Raw genomic sequence first — 19,229 nt, 5'->3', positions numbered from 1 at the left:
ATAAGAAGATCCCACTATACTTAAAATCAAGGATCTATAGAACAGTCAATAAACCAGTAGCCGTGTATGGAGCAAAATGCTGGCTAACAACAAAGAAACGCAAGCAAATCCTCCATACCATGGAAATGAAAATGCTGAGATGGACACTCAGAAAAAAGGAATCAAATAACTGCCCTTTCTTGTCACACTATCACACATCTTTCAGATGGTTTGCTATTTTTTTTCTATTTATAAAAAGCTAATGCATACTGGATGACACTTGCACAAACCATCCACCATCATCTAGTTCAACAGCCTAGGGTCCTCAAAATGCTAACTCATAGAGCCAGGACTATTTGTTCTAGCAATGCAACTCTTGCCATAGAACTGAACTACTATTGCCATGCTTTACTGGCCAGTGGTGATAGCTCCTAAAAATTAGATAAAATACTACATTCCATCCTTTATCATATCCTTTTATGAACAGACAAGAAGATCTGTTAACATCTGCTTTGGAGAACACATGAAATACATATGCTGCCACCATTAATTATAGCAAGTCAGGAATGGTCTGGCAGGGATTTTGTTTTCATAGCATATAACAGAGAATCCTATTGACAAGGGTGGTTTATTTGCCTCAGTGTGCAAACTAAGGATTAATGAAGTTCAAAATGTTCCAGTTGTGATTCTTATGACTCGATGATGAACAAGATCCAGCTATCAGAAGGTTCTCTCTCTGCCAGAATCACAGACTTGGGACCCATAATCAAGTTTTGATCTAATCAGTACCCTGTACAATCTAAGCAAAAAAACATCAGTCAGCACCCCCCAAGAAGCAGCAGAAGATGAATGCAAAGGATGTTCATTGTTTGGCGTCACTTATCTTGTATCTGACATATGTGATACAGGAAACCAAGTTTCTTGTCTAATAAGAGTTCTAAAAACTTTGCTTATGGTATAACTGGAATTAAAATTGTCTTAGTCTGAGTTATAAGTCAGAATGAAGCGTTTGTCTGTAACAAAATGCACACAAACTGTCTTCTGCTCTGAAAATCTGATCCGATTTACATCTGGTTTGAAAGATGTTCAATATCTTGCTGTAACTGTCTTTCTGTGCCCTCATATAAATCTTCCTCTCTGTATGAAGAGAGGAAGATTCCCTCTGAGACCAAAGTTGTGTAGGTCTTTCGATATTCCAAATCTCCTGACAGTGCCATATGTATTTTAGGAAGGCATCTCAAATTGATGGTTCCAGCTAGACTAGATGACTGGTTGTTGAATGATATTTACAGAAGCCAGTCTGTTCTTGTAAAAAAAGGTTGTTTCTCTCCAGAAACCACAAAATACTAGAGTAAACCTCTTTTTCTAGAATTTTCCACAAGTAGCTAGTCAGATCAAGCAATTGGTTGATAGTTTCCTAGTGATTTTTTTTAATCTTTCCTTGGATTAGGAAAGGCAATAACAACACCTTCCAGGTATCTGGAAAAGCACTCTCACAAAAAATTCTGTTGAAGAGGTACTACAGTTGATCTTTGACAGCTGGTGACAGTTGTTTGATCATATCATAATGGATGTTATATAGTCCAACAGCACTGGAGTGACATTTAAGCAAAGCAGCTTTCATTTCTTCTTTCATGAATGGCCCCATGTAGAATACATTCTTCAGTACTGCATAAAGAAAACAGAATTTGCTGTTTTTCTGTTTTGGATTTTGGGGCAAGTAACTTGAGGGGGGGGGGAGGGAATAAGAGGATTCTGCAGATGCTTTAGCAAAAATCTCTGAGTGTGTTGACATCTTTGCACCCATTATGTTCAAGGATGGAGTACTGGTTGATGGCATATCTGTCTCTCATTTTCCAGATTTTGTCTCAGACTTATTTATTGTCAGTTGCGCTTGTTATGGAAGACATATTGGATCTAGGGTTCCTTCTAACTCTGAATGGATGTATCTTGCTTAGGCTCAAGCACGTTTGAAAGCAACGAAGGTTGCTCTTATGGGGCATCTGCAGAAGATGCCCCATTATTCCACCATGGCTTAGGGAAATGTGGAAACTGACTACAGGTTTTATGAATTGAAGTTGTTCCAGCTCATGTAATACACTGCCACATGGTTCACTGCACCACTGACTGGAGATGAGCTGACTGTCACAGAATCAAAATCTGCTAAAGAAGAGAAGATATGCCAGTCAGCTTGCTCAATTTACCATCATGATATCCATAATGCAATATATGGTTAGCCATGCAGAAAAGTGGATATCATGGGAAAGTGATTACTCCCAAATAAATTCTCATCCATTTTTCTCACATAACGAGAGAGAGAGATAAGCAAGGGTGAACACACAGTAAAGTCAATAGCAGTTATTTATCAGATAGGCATATGAAAGGTGATGTTTCCTATATTTAAGAGGAAGAGATTATTGTTGTCAAGCATATGATCAGCAACTCTCCCTCTGATGTTTATTAAGGTCCCGTCCCACAAAACACTGTGTCTGTTTAAATCCTTCATTAAAAGTAATGGACATGGTAATTGCAATGTCATCAAGGCCATCTTAAGAGATATCTGCAGCATGCTGTTATGAGAGTTCTGACTGAGAGTGGGATCGCAAGTGCCTCTACATTTGTATTAATGGGAATTACCAGAAGGAGGGCATAGTCAGAAACCAGGATGGTGACTCCTCTGCAGAGAAAGAGCCAAACACTTAATTATTAAATTATTATTGGCAAAAACCAGTGTAAAAAAACCAATGCCTGATATTAACCTGACCTGGCTGGCTGAGTGGTTAGCATATCTGCTCTCCAGCCAAAAGGCTGCGGGTTCAAATCCTGCCATGGGCATGGATGTTTGTGATTGTCTATGAAAATATCAGTGGTGGTTGTGGGCAGTAGATGGCATTGGTGTAGTTGCGGTTCATTGTAGTTGGTGGATTGTGGCGGAGACAGAGAGTTGTAGAGTAGGTGCCTTCTCTCGATGAGTCTTTGGACTCCCTGGAGGTGTCATGTAATAGTAATAATAATAATAATAATTAAATCAACTCTGGACAGCGTACATAAGAGATCTACATATTGATGAATTAGGCTATGACACAAAGTATGTTATATCTGTAATAATGATCCACACTTATGATATCTTGTTCCTATATCCAACATCTATCACAAGCTGAATGAATTAAAAAAACGAGGGGTTATTATTTAAAAATCTGTTAATACCTCTTTATATTTGTGTTTATTGCATCAATCCAAAGAAGTACGAAACTAGTCATTGATTTATTAAATTCTTTTACGTTTTTTACATGTTTTTTTTTTTTTGCCAGTATTAATTTAATAAATATGAATACTACAAGCCATGGGAATATAAACTCCACAGGCCTATCCCTTGTCCTGTCTTTACAAATAATGGCTACATTTCATAATGATGGATCATCATTTGGCTACAGGCATGTTTCCTGCAGGCAAAAGCATATTGGTTTATAATGTACTTCTGCAGGACAGCACTGATGTCACTGATGTTTTGATAGAATCTTCAACAATTCCATTATTTCAGTTTTGGTAGCATCATCCAGCATCCTATGTTGGGTGGCTTTTATTTTCCATTTCTTCTTCATCAGGAAAAATATCCAAGACATCATAAAATTGGACTCCTTTAGGGTGCTTATTTATGTTCTTCTAGGAGAGCAGAGGTATCCATTCCATAGAGTCTTGGCTCTATGCAATGGATACCTCTGTTTATGGGCAATCTATTAAAGAGTATAGAAGCATGCCTTTCATCCTTTATAGAGCATGTTATGTTATTTTTTTAATTAGTGGATTCTCATGTAGGAGACTATGTCCTCTGGAGTGAACTCATTGATTTTTTTCTTTTATGCACTCTAAAGAGAAAGTGGGCAAATTATGCCATTCAGGGATGCTGTAGTTATGAGAAAGTAGGTAGGTACATGTTAACTTCCCTTCTCTACTGACACTTTCTTCAGTTACCTTTTTTGCATAAGAAGATTTACCACTGTATATTGCAACTTTTGTGGTATACTGCCCCTTTTCCTCCTGGTATGGGATGCACTGTTCAGTTTTTTATTTTTGTTTTTATCACTTTTTCATACTTCCACCTTTGACATGCACAAGAGTGTACAGCATGGGTATCCAATCTTTTGACTTGCCTGGGCCACATTGAGTGAAGAGGAACTGTCTTGGGTTGCATATAAAATGTATAATATAGTTAATGTATATAAGTAACAAAACTTCCTTTATTTTTTTTTAATTTTTTATCATAACATTAAAAAAAAGAAGACAGTATACACACAAAACTAGTGAGATATTTGGCCTTGTTTACTTAAAACCAATGCATCAATGTCCGGTTCGATGAAAGTGGTTGCAATTCGTAGTGAGTGCTCAAGGTTCTCATCAGAAATTTTTGATCTAACTTTACTCTTCATATGCTTCATTCTTGAAAATAGTTGTTCACAAATGCACATAATACCAAAAAGTGATAACATGAATAAAGCATGATTGTGAAGCGAAGGATATTTTTCTCTGGGAAGATAGGTTTTATAAAAATCTAGCAAAGAGACATGATCAAATTTTTCTTTGAGTTGAATATCTGATTGCAACTCTGTACATTCTATTTGAAAATTCAAAGGTCGACTGAAAATGGAGTTGCAAATATACAAAAAAATTGATGATTTTTTCTGTAATCTTGAAACCTATTCTCAAATTCCTGTATCCAAAAGGGAAAAAAGACAGCATATTTTTCACATCACGTAATAATGTTAAAAGTTTAAGATCTAATGGGGGATACATTACTAACAGTCCAGGGCCACATGCAGCCCATGGGCCCTGGGTTGGACACCCTTGGTATACAGGGTAAATGCTCTTACAATTAGACTGCTACATTGAGCACAGATGGCAGAGCCATGACAAGCAGTTTGAGAAGTACCATGCTTTACACATATAAAACAGCACAGGGATTCGGGATGCAGAGTCTAACTGGGCAGTTCAGATATCCCACTTTTACTGATGTTAGTGGTTTAGGGGTGTTGAAAGTAAGGATGATATTCTTGGTGAGAACAGACCATACATATGAATATTCTCCTCACTGCTTTCACTCCTTGGTCTTCATTTCAGAGTAGATCTCTTCATCTGGGACATTGAGGAGATCCCATTCTGATATTACTCCTCAATGTCCCAGATGAAGAGATCTGCTCTACATGTGCACAGAGCAGTGTATTGAACAACACACCTCTTAGTGTGTTGTTCAGCAGCCAAGTAATCTTATGGGCTACCTTAGCAATTTGTCCTCTAAACTGTCTGCCCCCCCCCCAATCTCTAGCTTCCTCTATTTCGTATAGTACAGTACCATCAATGTGATACACAGCTTGTAATCTGTTTATCCTAAAATGCATAACTTTATATTTCTCCACATTGAATTGACACCCATTATATTTTCCCCATACTGACAGCATATTTAAATCATCTGCAAGCTATCCATATTACCTTGAGATGATTTGTTTGTTATAACAATGAAATGAAGTTGGTTTACAACATACTGATATGGTGACACAGCTGTCTGCTTCTTGTTTGACAAGAATATCTAATTAGTTGTATTAGTGTTCCAATGGACTCCTTTTCCAGAGCAGATTTAATTCTACGATGAAAGTCATTAATTTTTTTTGCAGGCAGGAAGACGTAGTTTTTGTTTTCTCTCTCTCTCTCTCTGTGTGTGAGAGAGAGACAGATTCCAAATAATAAAGACAAATATTGAACTCATGTTTTTCCCATTAAAAGGGTGCACTGTCCATTTTTTCAAACTACACTATGGAGATGCTACAAAAAATACTACTAAAGTTATAAAGTTTTATTAGCTGAAGAATTAAAGATATTAAGAAACTCTCTTTGTGAAATCAAAGTAATTTGCTGGGAAGATAAAAATGCAAGAACTTGATTTATCTTTGTGTTGATTACATAAAGCAAATCAGTTTATTAACCACAAAACTGAAATAACAGGTACAGACATAAAGGATATTACAAATCCATCATTATTTCATAGCCAAAATAACTGAATTTTAAACCCAATGAGAGAATCATAATAATAATTCTATGTTTCTGTTATTTTATTATTATTATATATGGGTATCTCCATGGAGTCAGAAGACTCATCGCAGAAGACCCAAGCTATCAAAACAATATCTATCATACCTCTTCTTGAACTCATTTACAGACGAAGCACTCACAACTGAGTCAGGTACTGCATTCCATTCATTCACCACTCTCCAAGCAAAAAATCTAGTTCTCACACCCTTGTTAACCACACTTTTCCTTAATTTCCAGGGATGACCTCTTGTTCCACCATCACTATCACACAGCTGAAATATTTCTTTTGCATCAATCTTATAAAAACCTTTAAGTAATTCAAATGTTTCTATCATATCTCCTCTTCTCCGCCTATCAACCAACCTCTGTAATCCACAAGCTCTCAATCTATCAATGTAGGGAGCATTTTTTACACCACTCAGCAACTTAGTCACTCTCCTCTGACCCTCTCCACCAATTTCTCATCTCTAAGGAATCCAGGCGACCAGACTTAAGCACAGTAATCCAAATGTGGAAGTATCAATGCCTTATAAAGAGGAATAATAACCTCTTTATCTCTGGATGTTAGTGTGTTCTTCAATAACCAAGTAATCCTATGTGCAATCTTGGACACCTTAGCAATGTGTCCTTTGAACTTCAATTCCCTATCCACTAATACCCCCAAGTCCCTAGCCTCATCAATCTCTTTGAGTACTATTCCATCAATGTGGTACACAGCTGGAAATCTTTTAACCCCAAAATGCATAACGTTACACATTTCCAGATTGAACTGACATCCATTACCCTTTGTCCATTTTGCCAGCTTATTTAAATCATCCTGCAAACTTTCAACATTGGCTCGATTTCTTATTGCACTTCCCAACTTTGCATCGTCAGCAAACAACTGAACATCTCCCTTCAAGTCATTTCCTATATCATTTATGTACAAATTAAACAATAACAGCCCAAGCACAGAACCCTGAGGCACACCACTGTTGACCTGCTTCATCCTGGACTCTGCTCCTCCATACACTACTTTCTGGTGTCTCTCCGTAAGCAATCTCTTATCCATAACACCAGTTTAGTATCCATCCCCATCTGCTCCAATTTGTGCAACAGTATTTCATGGGATATCCTGTCAAAAGCATTTGCAAAATCCAGAAGTATTATTGTGTAGCCATTCCCCTTGTCCAACTCAGATGTCACTCTATTATAAAAATTATATTAGCCGGCAAAGGTTAGTCGATTGGTACAGCCTCTGACACTAATGGCTCAGTTAAGTAAGTTTGAGCGTGGTTAGTAGTTGGAAGGGGACCAATCGTTCGATGCTGTTGGCACACTCTCCCTCGATTAGTCTTTGGACTCCCTGCAGGTATCAAATAATAATAATAAATAATAATAATAATAAAAAGTTAATAAATTGCTAAGGCAGGACCAACCTTTAACAAAACCATGTTGGCCCTTATAGAGTATCATATTCTGATCCACCCAATCCTGAATTCTGACCTTAACCAACTTTTCCAGTACTTTTACCACCACTCCCGAAATGGTAATTGGTCTGTAATTTACAACTGCAGTCTTGGAGCCTCCTTTATGCAAAGGAACTATTTTGCCTTCCTTCCTTCCACTCCCTAGGGACCATACCAGAGTTCAAACTTAAGTTAAATAACCAAGTAAGAGGAGTTGACAATTCCCTTGCATATTTGCATAACACCCAAGCTGATATTCCATCTAAACCAAGAGCAGTGTTTGCGTTTAAATTCTGCAATATTCTAAGTACTTCTGTTTCGTTAACTTGAATTCTCACATCAGTTACTGCTACTTTTACTAAAACAAACTGAAGCCTTGTAAGCTCTCTTTTCAAAGAAATTTAATAATATCAAAATCTTAAAACATGGGTAGTAAACAGCAGGTAGGTAAAAATGTTTCTTAAAGTTTAAACATGGTTGCCCTATGCAGCATAAACTTGTGACAGTTATTCTAAAATGGAAGATCAAATTTTATGTTAAAACTTGATGTAAAATTTGTATGGTCAGGACTGTCTTTGCACAGTAACCTACAAAATTAAAAATAGGAAGGCACTTCATAGTGTAAATGATTTCCTGTTTTCATATATGTTACTAGACTAAGGAATACTTATTTTGTTATAAGAATAAATAAAAAATATTTATTCTTCAATTCTTCATAAAAATATTTTCTATAGTAGCACAAAGCAGTTAAACTATCAACACATACAGATTTCTATGATCAGAAATTGCAAGAACATGATTTATCCTTGTGTCTGGTTACATAAAGCAAATCAGTTTATTAACCAGAAAACTGAAATAACAAGTAAATCATAAAGGATATTATGAATCCATCATTATTTCATAGCCAAAATAACTGAATTTTAAACCCAATGAAGGAATCACATAATATTCTATATGAAACTTTTATAACTTTAGTAGTATTTTGGTAGCACCTTTATAGTGTAGTTGGAAAAATGAGCAGTGCACCCTTTTAATGGGAAAGACCTGAGTTCAATTTTTGTCAAGATGAGAGGAATCTTTATTTGAAGGTGAGTTGGTCAGTCTCATACACAGGTAGTAGAGGTACCTGGAAACTCAGTTTTTTTTCTTCAGTTTGTTCATATTTGTAGATCATAGACTCAAAATGTAGTTAATATAAATATATTAATGAATATCATTTGTTTTGAAATAAAATTAAGTGACAAATGGAATAATTAATGATATTCCACTCAGTGTCTCAGGGCTTCATCCATCCCTTTTGGTATCCTCACAACAGTTTTACCATGAAAATTAATAATGGTAATTAGTAATGTTAGTATAACTAGCTCCTATAATGATTTTTTTTTAAGTACACAACTTATGGAAGGAAGCATCCAGCCTATTCCAAAAAAAGGGAGATAAAATCTACTGTCAAACTACCAGCTAATTACCGTCACTTCAATGCTCTCCAAAATGGTCAACTTCTCCACTACTTAGAGGCCCAGCAGTTAACCACTATGGATTCAGCCATTCAAGGTCGATGACCTCAGCCTACATCACCCACCATTGAAGAAACATGTTATCACTCTTGAAATTTCCAGAACTTTTGATCATTTCTAGCATCAAGGTCTGTTGAACAAACTGCCATCCTTTAGTTTATTTACCAGTGGCAGCTCGTACATAAGCACTGCAACACTGCAGCACCCCCAAGGAAAAAATGAAAAAATTAAATTTTGTTTGTGTTTATAAATAATAACAATGTTTACAACATTATATAAATGCAATATAACATGTTAAAGGTTACAGCTTATGTTTTGACATTGACTGAATAATTAATAATTGGAATTGTTCGATTAACGCTTTAGATTACGACACAAATGCACTGAGATCTAACACAGTGTCGGAATTATCACATTCAGCCAATTGCAGTGACTCGCCGATATTCGTTTGCGCTTCTCATTGCACGTTACAAGTGATTCCGACACTGCTTGTTTGGGCAGTGTATCGTATGCTTGGCCGCGTTATTTCTGTGAGATACGAAACTTTTATTATTGGTGCGTGTCGTGGTGAACTATCTTTTGTAAATCTTATTTTATTTTGTTAAAATAACATAATTATTTATTTATTATAGATACAAGGCTGAATAGACACGAGCGTCACTGTTGAAAACACGAAAAGAATTATATTTTTTCAATTATCGTTACACAAACAAATGCACTGCGATCTAACACAGTGTCAGAATTATCACAGCAATTGCAGCTAGACTCGCTGATATTCCTTTACGCTTGTCATTGCATGTTAAGTGATTCTGACACTGCTCGTTTGGGCAGTCTATCGTATGCTTGGCCGCATTATTTCTGTGAGATATGAAACTTTTATTATTGGTGTTTGTTCGTGGTAAGGATGAAATATTTTTAATAAATCAATTTTTTTAATATGTAAATTTATTTATTAATAAATTGGTTACTGATTAGGAAAAAAAGAATTTTTTTTATTTTTTTATTATTTTGTATATGCAGCACCTCCACTTAAAATTTTCATCAGCTGCCACTGCTACCTACCACCCTCTCTAACCTTTCTCTCTGGGTCATTTCGGTATCACAGAGGATGGCCTTCTCACTATGATCTTTGCCATCAATGCAGGAGTGCCTCAGGACTGTTCTATCACTTACCCTCTTTCTCCTATGCATAAATAACCTACTCTTAATTATCACTAATTGTATCCACAACTCTTCTGATGACAGTAAACTCCATTAAACCTACTCTTTCATGAACTCCATATGAATGAAAATAATGCTCAACAATAAACATCTTTTCTTCCAATTTCAACATCATTGCTACAGCTAAATGTAATGGTGTAGACTACATATGAAATGCATATCTCATAGCATGTGTACTGAAGGGACATCAAAGTTCAGTACTAGTTTTTTTTTGTGCCATACCATATTTGCAAATTGTATTCTGTATAGCAGCATTTCCCAGATTTTTCCTATGATGGAACACTTCTATGATGGTACACAAATGGCCCCGAGTTACCGGCGTCCCTTAAATGGGACAGGGGTGCGAAGAATCCCCGGGCTCAACATGGTGCGCTCAGTAAAACTAGGAACCTGGAATGTCAGAACCTTGTATGAAGCAGGTAAGCTAAGAAATGCTATCCAAGAAATGAAAAGACTTGAAATTGGAATTTTAGGAATGAGTGAAGTTAGGTGGCCAGGATCAGGCAAAACTCAAGTCAATGACATGACAATGTATCACTCTGGAAGTTGTGAAAACAACCATCAAAACGGAGTTGGAATAATAATAAACAAAGAGATCAATAAGTCACTGTTGAGCTTCATCCTTTACTCAGATAGGATGATGTTATTAAAACTGAAAGGACAACCACTAGATGTTAATCTTATACAAGTCTATGCCCCTACTGCTGACAAGAGTGATACCGAGATTGAAGAATTTTATGATCAATTAAAATAACTAATGAAAAATACAAAAAAGCATGATATTAACATGGTCATGGGTGATTTCAATGCTAAAATTGGGAAAGGTAGAAGTGGAGATGTAGTACGAACATGGACTGGGCACAAGAAATGAGAGAGGTGACCGTCTTTTTCAGTTCTGCCAGGAAGAGGAGCTAATAATCACAAACACGTGGTTTAAGCTACCACCTCGAAGATTGTATGCTTGGCGATCACCACAGGATAATAATGGGAATATAGTCAGAAACCAAATTGATTACTTACTAATTAATCAACGATTTCGAAGTTCTATAAAGAGTACAAAAACCTATCCTAGTGCAGATGTTGCTTCTGATCATAACCTACTGGTGGCAGAGTTACAACTTAGACTGAAAGCTATGCTTAAGAAACATCAACAAAAAAGGTTTGATTTGGGAAAATTAAAAAACACAGAGATAAGAAGCAAATTGAGTCAAGATCTGAATCAAGAGCTGGCACTTATCAAGAATGATGACATCATGAGGGTTGATGAATCATGGGACAAATTGAAATCTGTCTTCATAGAGAAATGTACCAATACCTTATGTCCTAATAGAGCAGTAAAAAAGAAAGATTGGATGACAGATGAAATTCTTTCTCTCATGGATCAACGCAGATCATATAAAAATCATAATCCAACAAAATATACAGAGGTTCAGAAAATTATTAAACACAAGATCAAAAAAGCAAAAGAAATCTGGATGAATGAAAAATGTAAAGAAATAGAAATTCTACAGGAAAAACATGACAATTTTAATCTACACAAAAAGATGAAAGAGACCTCAGGTATATATAAGAAAAAACAATTCTGTATCCTTCGAAACAAAAAGGGAGAAATTATATCCAAAAAGGATGACAAAATACAAGAATGGGTGAAATATATAGAAGAACTCTTTACTGATGACAGACAGAACCCAGAAAATACTTATGAACATATGGAAGGTCCATGCATTCTAAAATCAGAGGTAGAATGTGCATTGAACTCAGTTAAAAATGGTAAAGCCCTAGGACCAGATAGAATACCGGCAGAAATAGTAAAGTTAATAGAAGGTGACAACATTAACATATTAGTAAAGCTATTTAATAAGATCTACGATACAGGCATAATCCCTCAAGACTGGTTACAGTCGACCTTCATCATGCTACCTAAAAAAGTAAATGCGAAAACTTGTAATGACTATAGAATGATCAGCCTAATGAGTCACGTTCTCAAAATGTTTCTGAAAATAATTCAAAAAAGAATATACAGAAAATGTGAAGACACCATCAGTGATACCCAATTCGGCTTTAGAAACGGCTTGGGAACAAGAGAGGCTCTTTTCTGTTCTCAGATCTTATTTCAAAAATGTATTGGCCAAAACAAGGTAATATTCATTTGCTTCATCGACTTCGAGAAAGCATTTGACAAAGTCCAACATGCTAAAATGATTATACTATTAAAAAGAATTGGATTAGATGGTAAAGACATCAGGATCATTGAAAACTTATATTGGAACCAAAAGGCATCTGTTCAAGTTGATGACATTATTACAGACTCCATTAACATCAAACGAGGAGTAAGGTAAGGATGTGTGCTGTCACCTCTTCTTTTTAACATCTACTCAGAAGCCATATTTCAAAAAGTCTTGGAAGGAAGAAAGGAAGGGATTAGTGTAAATGGTGAAATCATCAGTAACATCCGATATGCCGATGATACAGCTCTTCTGGCTGACAATATTCAGGATCTTCAAAATCTTTTGGAGCTAATAAATGCAGAGAGTGAAAAAATGGGATTAAAAATAAATATCACCAAAACTAAATTCATGGTCATAAGTAAGAAACCAATTCTTAATTTAGCACTTTCTTTAAATAGGAAACAAACAGAAAGAGTGGCAAAGTTTAAATATCTCGGATGCTGGTTAAATGAAGATTGCAATCCAGAAATGGAAATAAAAATTAGAATTGAAATGGCAAGAAAAAATTTTCTCTTGATGAAATCAACACTGTGTAACCACAGTTTAAACTTAGAGCTTAGAGTATGCATGGTTAAATGCTATGTATGGTCTGTACTGCTGTACGGTGCAGAAACTTGGACCTTGAAGACAACATCAATAAAAAGACTTGAAGCCTTTGAGATGTGGTTATACAGACGAATGTTAAAAATCCCTTGGACAGCAAAAACGTCCAATCAGGAAGTACTGAAACAAATGGGGAAATCACGTGAACTTTTGGATACCATAAAAAGAAGGAAAACTGCATATCTTGGTCACCTACTTCGTAATAAAAAATATAAGATACTTCAATTGATTATAAAAGGGAAGATAAATGGAAGAAGAGGACAAGGAAGACGAAGAAAATCTTGGCTGGCAGATATCAGACAGTGGCCTGGTATGAACTCTGAGTGACTGCTCAGAATAGCTGAGAATCGCTCAAAATTTGCCAAGGTGGTCGCCGACCTCCGATAGGAGATGGCACTCAAAGAAGAAAGATCAATCACTGGACTAATGAAATCTTGTAGCATATTGTAGTTTCCTTAGGCCAACATCATTAAATTAATTTGTGCTGATTTTCAATGACATACTCCATTCTGATCACCAAAAATGTATATTATAAGTATTTACGAGTGAATGCAAAATTTTTCTCCTGTGTGCTCGTAGTTTTCCCCCTCCTTTTGTACATCCTGGAGATCGCATTGTAGGCTGGTGGTGGATGACTCACTATCTGCTGCGTCACAAAAACCTTCAATAAGAGAGCTCTTAACACCAAAATTAAAGTCCCTTGTCTCTTATTCATATTAAAATTTAAATCTGTAGGCCTATTACTTTAAAAAACATGTCACTACGATTTCGAATATGAATTTGCAAAGAAGGTATTCAGTATTACTAGATTTCAGAACTGGATACAGACTACCTTGATCTTCAATTTTAGTGGAAAAATTTTCTTTATACTTCCTTGCTGATTGGTCACTAACATTTGTAACACAGATGTTATTTCGTTCAGTTTTGAAAACAAAGGATATGCCGCCCATTGTTGTAATCGGCTTGCAAGCAATTTTTATGATTGGTCATAAACAATGGTATTCCCTTTCCCAAATGTTGAAAGGTTTCTACGTGTGAAAATTAACGATTATTCATGAATATTTCCATGTTTAAAAATATGCGGCTTGGTCACTGACATTTGCTACACAGATGTCAGTGACACACATTACCTTCACGTTTGAGAACAAAGGATATGCCGCCCATTGTTATAATCAGCTTGCAGGCAATTTTTATGACCGGTCATAAACAGCCGTATTCCCATTCCCAAATGTTGAAAGGTTTCTATGTGTAAAAATTAACGATTTTTCATGAATACTTATACGTTTAAAAATACACGGCTAGGTCACTAACATTTGCTACACAGATGTTATTAGGTGTTCTGGGTCTTAGCTTTTTGACATACTATAAAATATTTATTCATGAAAAATGCTTAGAAAACTAAAATGACAAATTCCAGGAGAATGTCTCGCGGAACACCAGTGTTGTGCAAAACACAATTTGGAAAACCCTGCTGTATAGGTTTAAAACCAAAAGAAAATGTTGGTACAAGATGAAAATGCTTTCCAAAATTTGGTAGACCGCTTCTTAGACCATTTATATTAATCTCCTCAGAATATTTCCACTATAAAATATTTATTCATGAAAAATGCTTAGAAAACTAAAATGACAAATTCCAGGAGAATGTTTCACAGAACACCAGTGTTCCGCAGAACACAATTTGGGAAACCCTGCTGTATAGGCAGAGGCGTAGCTGGGGGGGGGCTGTCTGCCCCTGGTGGCACTTTGAACATCTTTGAATTTTTGCAGTTAATTCTAAAATACAGTCTCGAGAACTCAGTTCCAACTATTGTAATACTACAGCGAATTTTCCTCACAATTTCTGTAGGTGTTGCTAGTTGTGAGAGAAGTTTTTCTAAATTAAACTGATTTAGCATTACCTATATTACTATGAAATAGACTTCGACAATATCATCGACGATTTTGCTAACAGAAAAGCAAAATAAGAAAAATAATATTTTAGAATGGTGAAATTAAAGTTTTACTTCAAAAATAAACATAGTGTAAAATAAAAATAAACAATGTATAGGGAAATGAATTTATTTCCCTATACATCGTTTTGACTTTTTGTAGTATTTTTGGTGTGTATTGAGAGGGGCAGCAAACTCAGGGACTGCCCCGGGCGACAAAAGCTCTAGCTACACCACTGTGTATAAGTTTAAACCAAAAGAAAATGCTGGTAAAAGATGAAAATACTTCCCAAAATTAGGCAGACTGCTTCTTAGACCACTTTCAGTCTGATGGCCAAAATTAAGTTAACTCATCTCTAGCTGTTTACCAGTGCTTTAATTCTTGCTTTTTTTTCTGTTGCAGTTTGAACTACTCCAATATATACTTGTTCAGAAATAAAATGGAGATCAGACACGATAATTTATTAGGTAACTTATTTATGATAATATTTCACAGCCATTAATTACATAATAATTAACTAAATTATTATCTGTAGACATTTATTTCTTCCATTAAACATGAGAGATAATCAGTATTTAATTATCCACACTATATTAATTAAATCATCAGAGCTAGCAGGAAAACAAATGGAAGTTATTCTGGAGTTGATAGCAATAATGAATCACTTCCCCAATGTGAGTAAGTATAGCTGTATTAAGTTATCCAAAAATTGAGGAGACTAATCCTATATATAAACAACTGTTACTAGTACAATTTTTTTTATACTTGTAAAAATTTTGGACTTCCTAGAAAATGAAAGTACAATAAGTAAGTGATAATAACTGAAGTTAATATTACTTTGTGCCAGCAACAGCAATTTCGAAAATAGCAATTAAAAATTCTATAGCATTTAATTAAATTAGTATAAATTGATCATGTTAATCAAAAAGTACTTTTACTTCAATCCTAAATTTATAAATGGCACAACTTGACTCTAACTGGGAAAAAAAATTATACCTTCCATCTCTAGGATGGCATCCAATGGTAGTTATATTCTTCAGATCAAAATGGTATTCCTTAATAGGTACACACTGAGCCTTGAAAAAAAAAAAAAAAAAAAAAAAAAAAATATATATATATATATATATACAGGGTGTTCGGGATAAATTTGACATATTTATAATTAATTATATTTTTCCGTAAGTTACATGTATTAACACACACTTCTCTTCATTTAAAAGTTTGGACCCTTCTTCATTCATATACAAGATGTCAGAAAGGATGGATAGCTGGAACCCACCTGAATCATGGAAGAGAATAACTTGTATCATGATGATTCGTGCCCGCCATCAAAATAAGGATATTACGACTGCTGCCCAGTGCTCCCTGAATACAGTAAAAACAATCAGGCATGAACTAGAGACTTGCAATGGTGACTACGAGGATGTAGCAAGAAGAAAGATCCCTAGCAGACGATCTGATTGCGTTCGTACAGCAGAATTCCTCGCAAATCTGCAGGAACAGGTGTTGAAGAACCCTGGCATTGGAATTCGGGCTTTGTTCGTGGAGTTGCTAACTGTAGTCAAGCCCTGGATAACAAGGGTAGCCAATGGTAGGCCGTATGTATGGCAGCAGGATTCGGCCCCTTGCCACACCTCTGGGAAAAGTCAAAAATGGTTGTCTGAAAATTTCTACGACTTCACCAGTCCAAATGTTTGGCCTCCAAACTCCCCAGACCTTAACCCCATGGATTATTTTGTATGGGGCGCAGTTGAAAAAGACACCAATCGCACTTCCAGTAATACAAAAGCCCAGTTAATGGATAAAATTAAAACAGTTTTTGCGGCCCTTCCCAGGGAGACCGTAGCATCAGCTTGTTCGAGGTTCCGAAGCAGAATTGAAGCTGTGATCGATGCTAATGGTGGTTATTTTGAGTAAATCTTGTTGATAGTATTGTAATTAACTCTGCCTGTAATGTTTTTTTGTCAATTCATTAAATTTAATAGATACAAAGAAGATTTTCTTTTTCCTTACGAAACTGTCAAATTTATCCCGAACACCCTGTATATACACATTATAATGAAAAAATACAATAATAAGAAAAATTATGTTAAAATACTGTACAAATATTCACTGTCCAATCTGATATAATGCTGAAGTGAATCATCTGAAAACAAGTTAAGTATCCTCTGCAGTAAATCTAAAGATGTATGATAGCATTATAACACATAAGGAGAAATGATAACCACAGTTTTTTTTTTTTTTTTTTTTTTTTTTTTTAAATTATATCAATATTTCAATACTTACATTAGTATTAGCTTCTGGGTTTCATATATCACTGCACACAAACAAACAGTTCACTTGACAAAGAATACAAATTAATAACTTACTAATTATAAATAGTACAAATAATAAACAATATGGGATGTAATATCCCTTAACTCAAATTAATAACTTTTGTATAAGTGTTCTTGAATACTGGCAGCTTTTGAAGCAGTGTGGTGTGGTGTGGTGTGAGGTAGATGTAAACAGACAAATATTTAGTTAGATGTTGCTATAGAACTGGTAATGTAGAAGGCAGCAATACTGAAATGTATTAACAAATCAGCCAAGCAAATAAGAAAACGTTGATGGCAGCGGTTCTTAACCTGGGGAGTAGTGCCTTCCTGAGGGCACTGTGAATGCTGAGGTGTGTGTGTGGGGGGGGGGGGGATAAGCATTATAATACTACTAATATAATAAAAGCAAAAAATTCCATATTTAATCTAGCATCCCTATTTAATTGTATGTTTGGCAACACTGTTCAGAATATTTTATGTCTCACAATGCTGTTCAAATTTATTTGCTACTTATTTTTTTAGAATTTTTACATTGAAAGTTAAGTAACAGGGCTAAGTTTTAGTCTGAATTTTTTACATTGAAAATAATTAGTTTGGGCTATTTTTAGCAGAATCCACTACTTTTTATAAGCTTTATCTGCTACTTTTCCTTACACCATCGTTTCTCAAACTGTGGTACATGTACCACTAATGATACGTTATGTTATTTTTGGTAGTACAATTTTTACACAAAATATTTAAATAAATGTTCAGAAAAATGTATTTTAATATTATAACAAGTAGACTGTTCCAAGGATTTAGCTTGGCGAATCGAATAAAACGAACAAATTTTATTGCCATTTTATGTGAATTTTCGGATGCAAAGTCTCATTAGCATGTTATAAGGGTTTTCACATTTAATATTTATTTTGAAACAGTATTTTTGTATGTAAAAAAATTATAATAAACAAAGTACATATAACATAATGAAAAACAAAAGCAATAGATTGTTGCAATTTTAAGAGTAATATATTATTTTACGAGAAAATGTAAAATACATTTTCACATAAAGTGTAAAATGAATATCATAATTATGTGATATTCTGTTAAAAAATAAAGGAAAGTTATTATTTCACATAAATGATATTAAAAATAAATATTATGTTTATATTCATATGAATGTGGAGTGGCGTTTTTGATTTATGCTGATACCACTGTTAAGACGCTACCACTACCAAGATGTGATGTTCTTGCGAACGCCCGGGAATGTGCTGAATTTTGTTTATGAATGAGATCACTAGCAAAGTAATCAGAATATAATAACAGTATATAATAATGTCAAATAAAATATAATAATAATATAATAATGGCAAATAAAATATAATAATAATATAATAATGGCAAATAAAATATAATAATAATATAATAATGGCAAATAAAATATAATGTAATGTCATTATAATGACAATATCCTCATTATAATGGACAAATGGTTAGGAATTGAAAAATCGAAGAGGAAATGGCTAGCAGACAACACTGACAACACAGCTAGCACTTCTAGTTTTAATCCTGAATCTCACGAAGCATTTAGAAAACGAAATGCTACTGCTACAAGAAAGTATAACGAAAATCATTTGGAATATGGATTTTTTTGGAATGAGGATGAAAATGACCCCAGGCCACAGTGCATTATTTATTATGCACAATTTTCGAATCACTCGATGAAAGCATTGCTTCTGCTATGTCACTTTCAAAACAAATAAGCCTGTTTAAAAGGTAACCCTCTCGACTTTTTTTTAAAAGAAAACGAACTGAAATGAAAACTAACAAACGTTCACTTCATTCTTTTACTACAATTAACGAACGAACAGAGGAAGCATCATATTTGGTTAGTTTGAGAATTGTTCAAACTGCAAAAACCACATA

At 34.9% G+C, this 19,229-nt stretch overlaps 1 protein-coding gene across 3 annotated transcripts in view; it reads right to left on the bottom strand.

Moving 5' to 3' along the window:
* The window catches only part of LOC150109088 (uncharacterized), a 418,260-nt gene that overhangs the window by 64,147 nt on the left and 334,884 nt on the right, over positions 1 to 19,229 (bottom strand). For all 3 annotated transcript variants that reach the window (XM_090405584.1, XM_090405600.1, XM_090405591.1), the window contains one exon: positions 16,003 to 16,082. In XM_090405584.1, coding sequence (XP_090261710.1) covers positions 16,003 to 16,082 — 80 coding nt within the window. The remainder of the gene's footprint in view (positions 1 to 16,002; positions 16,083 to 19,229) is intronic.

This window comes from Typopeltis vanoorti, chromosome 2 (assembly GCF_054136105.1).
Source record: "Typopeltis vanoorti isolate ZY-2024b chromosome 2, IOZ_Tvanoo_1.0, whole genome shotgun sequence".
In the NCBI taxonomy this organism is placed as follows: domain Eukaryota; kingdom Metazoa; phylum Arthropoda; class Arachnida; order Uropygi; family Thelyphonidae; genus Typopeltis; species Typopeltis vanoorti.
Note: the sequence above shows the minus strand (reverse complement) of the source record. Positions and strands in the feature narration are given on the sequence as shown.